At 50.5% G+C, this 12,262-nt stretch overlaps 1 protein-coding gene across 2 annotated transcripts in view; it reads right to left on the bottom strand.

The window, feature by feature from the left end:
- The window catches only part of LOC110256666 (uncharacterized), a 280,078-nt gene extending 268,206 nt beyond the window's left edge, over nucleotides 1-11,872 (bottom strand). The window contains exons 1-2 of one of the 2 annotated variants that reach the window (XR_014826241.1): nucleotides 11,602-11,872; nucleotides 11,016-11,403 (exon numbers count right to left, since the gene is read on the bottom strand). Coding sequence is in view for 1 of the 2 variants with exons in the window: in XM_084994329.1 (XP_084850455.1) it covers nucleotides 11,016-11,055 (40 nt within the window). In the remaining variant the exon portion in view is untranslated. Of the gene's footprint in view, nucleotides 1-11,015; nucleotides 11,404-11,601 lie in introns of those variants that run through there. The other variant, XM_084994329.1, reaches the window with a different exon arrangement.
- Between the last annotated feature and the right edge of the window lie 390 nt (nucleotides 11,873-12,262).

Here is a 12,262-nt window from a genome sequence, read left to right as displayed (position 1 = left end):
TAACAGACAAGGAGAATAATGAGTGCTGCACAGAAAATCAAAATAGGTTAATGAGCTGGGGCTTGACCTGGTAGATATTTCGGACTGGATAAAAGGGGAAGGTTTCTCTCCCATCTCTTATCTAGAGACGAGACTGAAGGAAAATAACCACCATGCAAAGAAAGAGCCACTTGGGAATGTCAGTAGGATGTATAATCCAGAAGAACAGCTGCTTCCAGGCCCTTACATGGGAGGTGAGGACAGAAGGTCGGGGGAACGGCATGCAGTGGCTGAAGAGGAGTGTGTCTGAGATAAGGGGTGAGTTTGCATAGGGCCTTGCAGGTCATAAGAAGGTTCTAGCTCAGTCAAATGGAATGGCGAGTCCACTGGAGAATTTTATGCTGGGCGTGATGTGGTCTAATTCATGTTGTTAAAAGACTAGCCTGACTGCCGTGCAGAAATGGTTTGAGGGCTGGACAAGAGCAGAGGTGAAGAAGTCAGATAGAAATGCTATTGTGTTAGACCAAGAAGTCAGATAGAAGTGCTATTGTGTTAGACCAAGCAAGAGGTAATGCTGGCTCGTGCTAAGATGGTCATTGGGATGATGGAGAGAAGTGGATGGATCCATGTTGGAAGGTAGAATTGTTTGGACTTTTTCATGTTCAGAATGTGGGATAGAAAGGATTCACAGGACGGATAGAGGGGTAAGATGAAGAAAGGGGACTCAGGGACACTGGGTGGATGGGAGTGTCCTTTACTACAAGGAAGAGAGGAGACTGGAGGAGGAGGCTTAGGATAGATGATCACGATTCATTAGGCTCTGGTCATTTGTAGATAGATGTCCATTAAATACCTAAAGGGAAGGGTCACTCAGCAGTTGAGCACATGAGATGAAAGTACTGGGGAGAGATCAGATTTGGGATCATCTGCTTCAGGTGATATTTAACATTATGGGTCTTGACAAGGTTACATGAAAAGAAAGAGTATGTAGGGAGAGGATAAGGTTCAGGCCTGAGCTCTGAGCCCCCTGGCACTGGAGGCCCACAAAAGAGGAGGAGCCAGTCAGAGAGCTGGGAGGAAAAAACCAAGGCAGTGCGGGGTCCTGGAGCCAAAGAAGGGGCAGTTCAAATCGTCTTTCTTTTGTAATTGTGCCTCCCTGCCAACCCCCGTCTTCCTAGATCCATTCCAAGTCCTCCTAGAAAGGCACCTCCGAGCCCCTCAGCTCAGCGGTTCTCAGTGGCGCCACACCCACCCCCCTGACCAAGGCCACAGTGCGGTCCCTCCTGGTCTCCTTCGGCATCCCAGCACTGAATGACTGTGTGGCCCTCGCCAGGTCCTTGCCCCCTGACGGTTCCCCATTCCTCCCTGGATGAAGGAGGAAGCTAGACAGGGCTGACAGCCCTCCCCACGGCCATGTGACTTCAGGCTCTGCCTCCGTCTGCCCCTGCACAGGAGTCCCCAAACCAGGACTTTGCTTTGGCCTGGCGCCAAGCTCTCTTCTTGGTGGGTCTTTCTCCTCCAGGGACAGCAGAGCCATGGTCTCTGGAGACAGTCCCAGGGATGCAGGGGGCTGCTCAGAGCATCACTCAGGTGGGGCACATCTGAGGGCCACAGAAATCCACTGGGAAAGAAACCCAGACGGGTGTCAGAACATAAGGACCTTGGACCCAGGGCTGCTGTGTGGGTTGTCCATGACATGTCCAGCCACAGGGGTGCTCTGCTCACCAAAGGAAGGCACCCCTGGGGCTATATGTGCCTTTGCCCAGAGAGGTGGATTTTTTCCAAAGCACCGCCAGCAGTGCCATGTAACCCAGCTTCGGACCTCTCACCTGTCTTCCTTCTTCCTGACACTCTGACTCCTCTGAGCTCGCCTCCTGGTTTCTCTAGGCCCACAGCCAGACAGCTACAGGCCTGCCGCTATTATCTTTAAGCTTACCATTTGCACTATTCAGGCATGTTGCCCAAAGCCTGGGCTGGCCTCTTGATGTTTGGGGCCTGCCCCTTATTTCTTTAGGTTCGCTGTCTGGATTTTTTAAGCCTGTTGTGTCATATCTCTAGGCCTGCTGCCAGGTTGCCCAAAGCCCTGGGAACTCAGGCTGATGCTGAATTTCCAGGCTCCCTGGCACATGAATGCCGCTATGTGGGGCTGCTGTCAGGAAGGGCAATGAATGTCCCCATCTCTGGCCTCCAAGGATAACCACTGTGATTAGGCCCTGGGTTTAGCCATACCTTGAAAGGCACATTTGTATGTTCTGTCCCCCTCTGTGATCCTCCAAGGCCAGATCCCCTGGAGATTTATTCATGTACCCGTTTTGCCTTTTTTTTTTTTTTTTTTTTTTCCCGGTAATCCACATTTAATAGGGAGCTGTGTGTGTAGCGCCCTGTACGTCCAGCCGGGGGACTCAGTGCTGGCAGGGCAAAGAGACAAGGAATGGCCAGCAGCAGGGGTAGGATCCAGCCAAAAACAACCCCCAGGCCTCTGGCAGTGGGCAGGAGGGCTGCCCACCAAAGCCTGGCCTTAGATCTCCCAGGGACCCGCCTGGCCCGGTGCCAGAAGCTGCTGCTTGGTCCCTTTGCAGAGAGCCAGGGAGACAAAACAGAGCCCAGTTTTAAGAGAGATACAGAGTAGTCTCTTCACAGAGCCCTGCAGCAATCTGGACCGGTACAGACTGACGCACTCACGCAGGGAAGAGGAGGCCTCGTGAAGCAGAAAGTACAAGATCCATTACATGCAACCATGTTGGGGCTGAAGAGAGTAATAAATAATGCGCCTCTCGTTCAGCAGCCCCCCCCCCCACTTACCCGCCAGGCACCAGGCTAAGTACTTTACATGGACCAAATCAGGTGCCCAAGAATACCACGAAGGCCTCACTGGTCTCCATCTTACAGATCAGAAACCAAAGTTCACACACCTATTAGAATGGCTAACATTTTTTAAATTGATAACATCCAGCCCTGCTGAGGGGCTGGGCCTGGGACTCCCACAGACACAGTGCTGGTGGGAAGGCCACGTGGTAGAGCCGCCACGGAAAACAGCTTGGCGGTTTCCTATAAAGTTGAACATACACAAACCATATGACCCAGCAAGCCCGCTCCAAGGTATCCAAGTGAAGTGAAAGCTTGATGTAAATGTTTACAGCCGCTTTAGTCACAATCACCCAAACTGGAAGCAATCTAAACGTCCTTCAACAGGGGAATGGATCAAATAAACTCGTTCTTCAAGACCACAGAACATTATTCCGCAATAAAAAGAAACACACTATTAATACAGGAAAAATACGGATGGATCTCAAATGCATTATGCTAAGTGAAAGGAAACTGGAATCAAATGGTTACATATGATATGACTCCATTTATATGACATTCTCAAGAAGGAAAAACTATAGGGAGAGAAAACAGATCAGAGTTGCCTGGGGCTAGGGGTGAATGGAGAGGACTGAATATAGAGAGACATGGGTGAACTGGGTTAATTTTTGGAAGGTGTTGGAAATGTTCTCTCCAGATCTTAATTGCGGTGGTGGTTCCACCACTGTGTATGTCTGTCAAAACCTGAAGAACTGCACACTAAACGGGATATTACTACATGCAAATTAAATCTTGATTTTTTTTTTTTAATGGGCAAAAATGAGAGATTCAAGGAGATCAGGTAACTTACTGAAAGGCGATCAGCCAGAAAGTGATACAGTCAAGATTCAAACTCAGCTTTTTAACCACTAAGCTGGAGATCATCTGGTCCAAGCTTCTGTCATCAAAAGACCTGGACGCCCCAGGATATTTAGAGAATGATAAGTTCTGGAGAATGGCTTTTATTTTAAATTAACTGAAGGGTAATCTACAAATCATTTTTTTCAACCCCTCTTACTAAAAAAAATTTTTTTTTTTTTTGCTTTTTAGGGCCACACCCGTGGCACATGGAGGTTCCCAGGCTAGATGTCGAATCAGAGCTACGGCTGCCAGCTGTGCCACAGCAACACAGGAGCCGAGCCACATCTGCAACCTACACCAGAGCTCACGGCCATACCAGATCCTTAACTCTCGGAGGTGTGGCCAGGGATTGAACCCGCAACCTCATGGTTCCTAGTAGGATTCATTTCCACTGCGCCATAACGTGAACTCCTAAAAATGTTTTGTTTGTTTTTTGTCTTTTTACCATTTCTAGAGCCACTTCTGCGGCATATGGAGGTTCCCAGGCTAGGGGTCTAATCAGAGCTGCAGCCGCTGGCCTTCACCAGAGCCACAGCAATGCGGGATCCGAGCCTTGTCTGCAGCCTACACCACAGCTCACGGCAACACCGGATCCCCAACCCACTGAGCAAGGGCAGGGATCGAACCCGCAACCTCATGGTTCCTCGATGGGTTCGTGAACCACTGAGCCACGACGGGAACTCCCTAAAAATGTTGGCATATATTGTCATGTCCTACCACGTGGGTCACGAACTCCGCTGTACTTGAAAAAGGTGCAGAGCTCCGTCCCCATCGCTGGAGGACCTGGTCATCTTCCTTTATTTATCACTGTTTGCTGGGTCAGCTTGGAAACGTCATTCATTCCTTCCAGACCCCAGTTTCCTCCTCCACGAGAAGTGGATAATTTCATCCACCTCTACATGAAATCGTGAGATCACATGAGAATCAGAGAACCTAGGTTTAGCTCTTCATGGTCTAATTCAACTGCTGTCTTTCATGTCAAAGGACTGATTTATTCTGCCAGGGATAACAACAGTCAACCCTTCCTGAGTCCCTACAATGTGCTATGCAGACATCTAACCCCGCTCTCAAGCCTTGAGGTGGTACCATCTCATCTAACAGGACAGGGACACAAGGCACTTAGAAACCAAGTCACTAATTGGGATCCCACGACTAAAAGCAGCAGAGCCAGGACTGAACCTGGGCACCCTGACCTCCACTTCCCACAGCCATGCGGAGAATGAGAATTGCTCCACCGCAGGTCCACTGCCTAAGTCGTACCCTCTATGGAGCTCTCCCCAGAGGGGCTGTGGATGCCAACAAGGATTGTTCTCTAACGTGGGCATGCCGGCCAAGCCACCGAGGTCCACTGTCCTCCTGTCGGACTCCCGACCTCTCCCCCATCCCACCAGGCGAAGGGTGCGGGAGGACAGCGGCGAGGGGCTGAGGGTCATTTGGCCCCCGGAGGGAGCTCCGAGGAGGAAGAAGAGAGGAGCCACTTTTGTGGGTGAAGGAGCACGTGTCAAGCTCTAACTCAATCCGGGAGGTTTCATTCGGGCTCATTGTTCCTCATTATCAGAGCTAACTATGTTCAGGCGAAGGGCGAACATGTTCCTAAATTTATGTCTCTGTGTGCGACCACGACAATGCGTGTTTTGTGTGCTTCTCCCTGAAAAACTCCTCTTGTGACACGGGCGACCCAGCTTGGACTTGGTCTTTCATGTGCGTGAGCCACTCCGACTGGCCCCTGCTGGCAGATTTTTCTTAAAGTCTAAAATGAGGGGCTAACCTTCTCTTCTCGGCTTTTTCTTCTCCGCTACCTATAATCTTGATTTGACTCACACAAAAGTGACTCAGTGGGAGACCCACTCAAGAAGGCTTTGACGGGGAACAATGGACGGGCACCTCTACAGAGGCCGGCCCGCCGCGTCGAGAGAGGGAAAAGGGATTAAAGTTTAAAGATGTCATGTATGTTAACCGATCAGTATCAGTTTTATGTATTTTGTCAAAGAGCCAGCAGTGGCGCTGGGCCTGTGAGGGCGAGGTGCAGAGGAGGAGAGGTCCCCAGGAACTCTGGCCAAAGGCCTCACCAGCGATAACGAGCCCAAGAAGCTGGAGGGTTTGAAAGGTAATAATAACAATAATAAAGAAGAAAGGGCTGAGGGGAGATTGTCCTGGGATTGTTGTGTGTGTCCGCTTTGTGCTCCCACAATGGCCCGGGGCCGGGAGCCAGGCGGGCGCTGGGGCAGCCGAGCGGCTCCTTCTGAAAGCAGAGGCTGCTCTTTCAGCCCCGATGGCTTTCTTCCCGGAGAAAGCGCCAACGGGCACCCCGGGAGCCGGCCGAAGCCCAGGGGAGTCCTGGGTGAGGTGGGGGAGCCCTCTGAAAGGAACTGCTCCCTGCTGGCCACCACTACAGCCAGGCCCAGCACAGGGCCCGGGAGCAAGGAGGTCCCAAGTCCGCAGGGGGCCCTCGCCTGGGCCTGGCTTCTGGTTCTGGGGGAGGAGGGTGCCCACGGCACCCCGCCCCCTTGACAGGACGTCAAGAGGACAGACCTGGCCTCTGGACCTCATCTTCGACATCCCTGAAGGAGAGTGGAACTCCCCGCTCCAGCTTCTTTGGATCTCTGAGTACTTTTCCTTTCACAGGAACCTCCCTTTGTGAGAACTGCTAGAATTTTCTCAAGCATCCAAGAGGCTGAAAATGGACTATCTTTTGAATCCTCTTTCTGAAGCAGTCCAGGCTCAGACAGGACAAACCCAGCTTCCTTGGAGGAGACAGTGCCTGGCGAAAGATGCTTTTGTAAGCTGGCTACTTTCCATTTTGCTCAGAATTCTAAAGGCTGGCAACAGGGCAGCCATCCTGGCTGGGGCTGCAGTGTGGATACTTCAGAGACCAGCCAGGGGGAGGCTTCAGCGCTAGTCTGAAGAACTTTCCACAGGCTCCTATTGGCCCAGGGGTGAAGGCAGTAGTATGCTGGATCCAGCTCATACTGGCTGTGAGAGCTGATTTCCAGTAATTTTGCAAGCTAGTTTTTTTTTTGTTTTTTTTTTGTTTTTGTTTTTTTCTACTTAAGCAACACAAATGTATTTTTTCACAGTTCTGGAGGCTGGAAATCCAAGGTCAAGATGCCAGAAGGGTTGGTTTCTCTCCTTAGCTTGTGCATGTCACATGCGTGCCAAGAGCCAGTTTTTAAAAATGAAGCTGTATGAACTCACAATGGAATAAGTTATATTAACATCAAAGGTGATGAACACTCAAAGTATCACTTATCTGACCACTATCTGTGTTCTTGTGGTGGTTTATCTCTATTACATCTATATGGTGGGGATATACAGCATGCTTCTGAGCATCTAACTCCATACACAATGATGTCACATGGAGAGGCCGAAATTGGCCCTGGTAGAGTATTTACACCACATGCATTTGCAAATGCTACAAATCAGGGCTTTTTCCCTCTGAAGCTCTAGTTGTTAAACACTTACTGGTGCACTGGCTGGGGGGTGGCCTGGCCCAGCCCCTCTGTCACTAGACCCAGTCACTTTCCCTCTGAAATAAGAGGGAGAAGAAATGAGATGGCGTGAAGACAGCATTGAAGACAAACTGTGTGAAAGTATGAGCGCTTCTGAGTTTCTTAACCCCATATTCATGCATTCATTCATTCAGCGCCTCTTATTTTGTCTTTCACTCTAAAAAAATACATATTGCATTAGGAAAACCATTTCTAATTCCAAGACCTTTTGTGAACAATCTTTTCCAATGTCTGCCTTTAATCAGAATAATGTGAGGCTCCAAAGTGGATCCTCATGCTAGGCTCAGGCATGGAGGCCAGAGGGCCAAGTTCCTGGCTCTGGGAATATCACCTTCCCGGGCCTCTCTCTCAGGTTCAGGTGAGAAGGCTGAAGCTGTCAGCCCTCCTGTGGGATGTCTGCATTTGAGGAGGGATCTGGGGAGGCTGAACGGCCTTCAGGACCACACTGAAGGATTCCACGGGCAGTCCCGGGCCTTGGGGCCCTCCGAAAATTTGATTCCAAAAACATGTCAGGCAGGCCACTGGCTCCTCCCTCCCAGAAGACAGCCCTTGTTCGAGGTCCTTCCCTCTCCCGCCCCAGAGAGCACAAGGCAACAGCAGCAGCAACAATAACCAGTGTTCCTGAAACAGACCCCAAGTGTCCAATGGTGGCCCAAGCACTTTCGTCTCATCTTTGCCTCCTGGAAATGGGCAGTGTCTTAGTTCCGTGTTACAGCTGAGGAAACAAGGCTTAGAGAAGTTCCTCAACTCAGCCAACAGACTCAGCCAGGAAGCGACCTCGCTGAGATTCACACCCAGGCTGGCTGACTCCAGAGGTCTCCCTCTTAACCCCTCTGCTCAACTGGTTTCCAGGAAACATCCTTTTTGGCCCAAAGGTCGCAAACCCAGCCAGCTCCCCATCACCCACGTCTGGTCAGTGGGAAACAGGAAAATGGCAGGAGAGGAGGGTAGGGGGTGGGGACAAGGAGGCCAGAAATGGGGTGAAAACTAAAACGGTGCAGGAGACACGGCTGTTGCCCCTTGGGGCTAGGAGTTTACAAGGGTGCATGCTCCCTGCAGGCGGGGGCTCACTCAGGAGGGTTGCAGACTGTCCCTCCTCCCCCAGCACACTGGACCCACCACCCGAGTGGAATTGTTTCCAATCTTAAGGGGCAGCAGCAGGAGTCTGAGACCCTGGACACTGTGCACCCCCGCCCCCTGCTCCCAAACAGGAGAGCATCACTGGGGAGACACCCCCCCCCACAACAATGGGATATTTCAGAGACTCTTTTCTCAATGGCCTCACCATCTCCAAGGCGCTTTCAAAGCCAATTTCTTATTTGCTTTTTATGATTCTGTGAGGCCAGCCTGTGTAATGAGGGTACCTTTTACGGGAGCAAAACTTAATACGAATGCCTCTGGGGTTGGAACTGGGCCACTCAGCCCAGATGGTCCAAGGCCAGGCCTCTGGACTCGCAGTCCAGTGCTCATTTTACTGCGGCACCCACATGCACTCCCCTCCCTGCAACCCTCTGCAGGAGGCCTGGTTTCTTAGAAGCAGATGAAATCAATTGGTCCCTGGAAATGTGTCAACCGCTGAGACCAGAAGACAAGTGCCAGGAAGAAAGAAATACTTGAGATTCCTGTTAAGGAACAATGTGGGGTTTGACCTGAATAACACCAGAGAAAAAGGAGACAATAATAACGTCAGACATTATATAATGTGTGGAGACACGGACTGAAGCTGGAGCTGGAAGGGACGCAGTTGGGGAGATTTCAAAGGGGTCACCTTCCCTACGGGAAGGACGAGGGGGATGGACAGGGCCACTGACGTACACTGAGCCATTGCCAACTGCTAGGCACTGGGCGGTAGATTATTGCCATGACAACCTGGTGACCCAAGGATTATTACCACTGGGCTACAGATGGGGAAACTGAAATACTGAGGGTGATTTCATCCTCCCAAAGCAGCAGTGAGATGGCCAAGGACCCTCCTCCAAATGGGGAGTAGGCTGAGGGATTCGGTGCGGTGTTTAAGGGCAAGGACTTTGATAGTCAAGAGGTGGAAACAAACCCAAAGCCCATTAACTGGTGAATGGAGAAAACGCAACAGATCCATACAATGGAATACTATACACCAACCAAGAGGAAAGCGCTGCTGATACTACGGCATGGATGGACCTCGACAAGGCTAAATCTTACATTCTCTGCAGCATGATATAAGCCCTAAGGGGGAGATTTGGGGGCAAAAACTTCTCAACTATTACAACAGTTTGCAGCTTTCCAAAGCTCAACACGACCTGACAAAATCCTATTCCTTAGTATTTAATTATCTGTCTCCAGGGAGAATCTTAATTAAACATAATTTTTCCCCTTGGGGAAGGAGCGGATGATAATGAAAGAAGATCGAGAAGTACTGTGCTAAATGAAAGAAGCCAGACACAAAAGACCAGATAATGTATGATTCCATGTATAGGAAATGTGAAGAAAAAGCAAACCTAGCCAGAGAAAGTAGATTAGGGGTTGCCTGAGGCTGGGCATGGGAACAGGGAGTGACTGCAAATGAGCAAGAGAGACCTTTCTGGGGTGATGAGAATGTTCTAAAATTGAATTGTGGTGATGGTTGCACAACTCTGTAAATTTCCTCAAAGTCACTAAACTGTATACTTGAAACAAATGAGTTTTCTGGTATTTAAATTACAATTCAATAAAGCTTTTATTTATTTATTTATTTTTTTAAGGAAGGACACAGGCTTGGCAATCTGAGAGGCCCGACTCCAGCCCTGGTTCCCTCAGGCAGGCCACTCCAGGCCTCAGCGTGCTCATCTGTGAAAGAGACCTGCTAAGACAGCTTGAGGAGGCTCTGGGGATGCAATGAGTTAGGCACCGAGAGGGAGACTGACCTAGAAAAACTCGTTCTCAACGGTTCAGGCCTCAGATGATACAGCACCTCCCTGAGGGGCCTTCCTTAAGGCTTGGAGGCTATTACCCAGCATGTCTCAGGGTTTATTTCCCTGTAGCACTGACTGAAATCTCAAGGGGCCCTTTTGTTGACTTGGTTGTTGTCTGTCTCCCATCCTCCGCTGGAATGTTAGCTCTGAGTGGGCAGGGATCTAATCCACACCATCCCTGTTAGAGAGACACCCCACCCCGGCACAAAGCGGGGATGTAAAAATGATAGCTACAGTTATTATTATTACTGGCAGATACCCGCAGCAGGCACCTGACCTAAATGGGTTCATCCAAAGTCGCAAATTGCCGGCGACATCTTTCCTTGACAAGGGGGGATATGTCAGGTGTGCGGAGGGGTGAACCATTCTACCAACAAAATTAGCTTTAATGATATTGATTCATTGGCCCTACTTGCCTGTTACAAGGATTCCTATCCTGAGGGCCATGGGGGCTCTCAAACTACTGAAAACATATGCAGCCTGTTGTTTGCTGTCAAGCACCTACCTCTTCTTGGGGATGATGGCGGTGAGCACTTACCAAAATTTCAAAGGGGGGGTCCTGATGGAAATAAAGCCATGATTCTCCGGCGCTCCAGGTAAAATGAAAACTCTAAGTATGGAGGCTGTGCTCCCTTCTCTCGGGCATACACACATACACACACCCATTCGAAGTTCCAACCCTAATGGCGAACTTGGGGCTGGGTGGTGAGGAACCTTCAGGAAGCTGCAAACAGACCAGCTGAGATAGGAGCCCAGCGGGATGGGAGACAGGAAGCCTTGGAGACCCCAGGGCTCACACACAACACCTGTTCCTGGACTAGCAAATTGTGAAACTACAAGCTGGGCTGGGCAGGCATAAAGAAAGCCGCAAAGAGAGAAAATGAGACCAAACCTCGGCTTGCTTCCTGTCCCTCGGTCGCCTGGGACGCCATCCACCTGGAGCACGTGCGCAGGTGCAGCAAAGAGGGCGGGGCTGGCCGACTGGGAGGGACCGGGAACAGGGCTTTGCGGGTTGCAGACTGAAGCTGTGAGGTCAACAGGCGTCTAGGGGTGATCTTCCAGGTGTGCGTGTGCGTCTGTGTGCGTATACGTGCGCGTATGCGTGCACGTGCGTGTGCGCATGTGCGCTAGAGCGAGCGAGGAGCGAGCAAAAGCCTCTGCGCGAAGGGAAGGTACTTCACCATCCGCTCTTAAAACAAGGTGTCAGACGGCCGTGGGGGGCGCGCGGGGGGCGGGGGGAGACACAGGAAACCAGCTCCTCTTCTCTGAATATTATGGCCCTTAAAGAATAAAAACAAGAAGGGAGAAGCCGGGGGAACGGGCTCATTACACCTAGCAAGCGACAAATCACTTGGAAAACAGACATACGTTTTCAAGGACACTCCACTAACGAAGCTAAAGTGTTTTTCTTTCAAACCCCGGCAAGAAAATCCAAGGGATGAAACAAACTTCGCTTATTTTAGTTTCTACTCAATTACCTGTTAATGGAAAAAATCTGGCACCGAGCGTAATGAGGCGGGCATGAGCTCACTGGCGCGGGGGTCGGCGCTGTCAGGAAGGCTGCAACAAGCCCAGCATTTATCTGCCTCTCTGTAACCCTTTTCAAACTCGCTGTCAGGGAGCCCACGCCGAACGGGCAGGAGAGGAAGGACTTGGAACCTGCTGCCGGCCTCCAAGGCCCTCTGGGAAAAAGAAAATTGTTGTTGGCAAGTCTGCCTGGCTCCAGAAATTGATCCAGTGCCCCCCACTTGTCCGAGCAGCAGCAGACAGAGCTAAGAATTTTGTTATAATTAAATAGAGTGCTGATTGGTTGCTAGAGGTGGTCTTGAAACTGGTGTTTAAAAGCAGAGGAGAACAAGGGTTACTATTCATAGGAAAAGCCCAGAGTCTTAAAAATCCATCTGTTTCTTTCCCAAATTTAGGCCAAAAAAATGCTCACTTGCTGTCTTTAAAAACACCACCTGCTTTGCAATATTGTATAATGTGCCATTATATAAGGTGGAGGGAGGGTGTGTGTGGAGGGATGGCCAGTCAGGAGGATGCGGCTCCGTGGCCCAGCCCCTTCCTGGGGAAAACAGAGACGGTCTGCAGAGGCCAGGCTGTCTGCTTCCAAGGCCGAGCCCTCCTCCTCTGATGCCC

The sequence above is a fragment of the Sus scrofa genome, chromosome 14, assembly GCF_054392235.1.
Source record: "Sus scrofa isolate SSC_HxYL_T2T_F1_AM1 chromosome 14, Sscrofa_HxYL_maternal_Yorkshire_Landrace_v2.0, whole genome shotgun sequence".
NCBI lineage: Eukaryota > Metazoa > Chordata > Mammalia > Artiodactyla > Suidae > Sus > Sus scrofa.
Note: the sequence above shows the minus strand (reverse complement) of the source record. Positions and strands in the feature narration are given on the sequence as shown.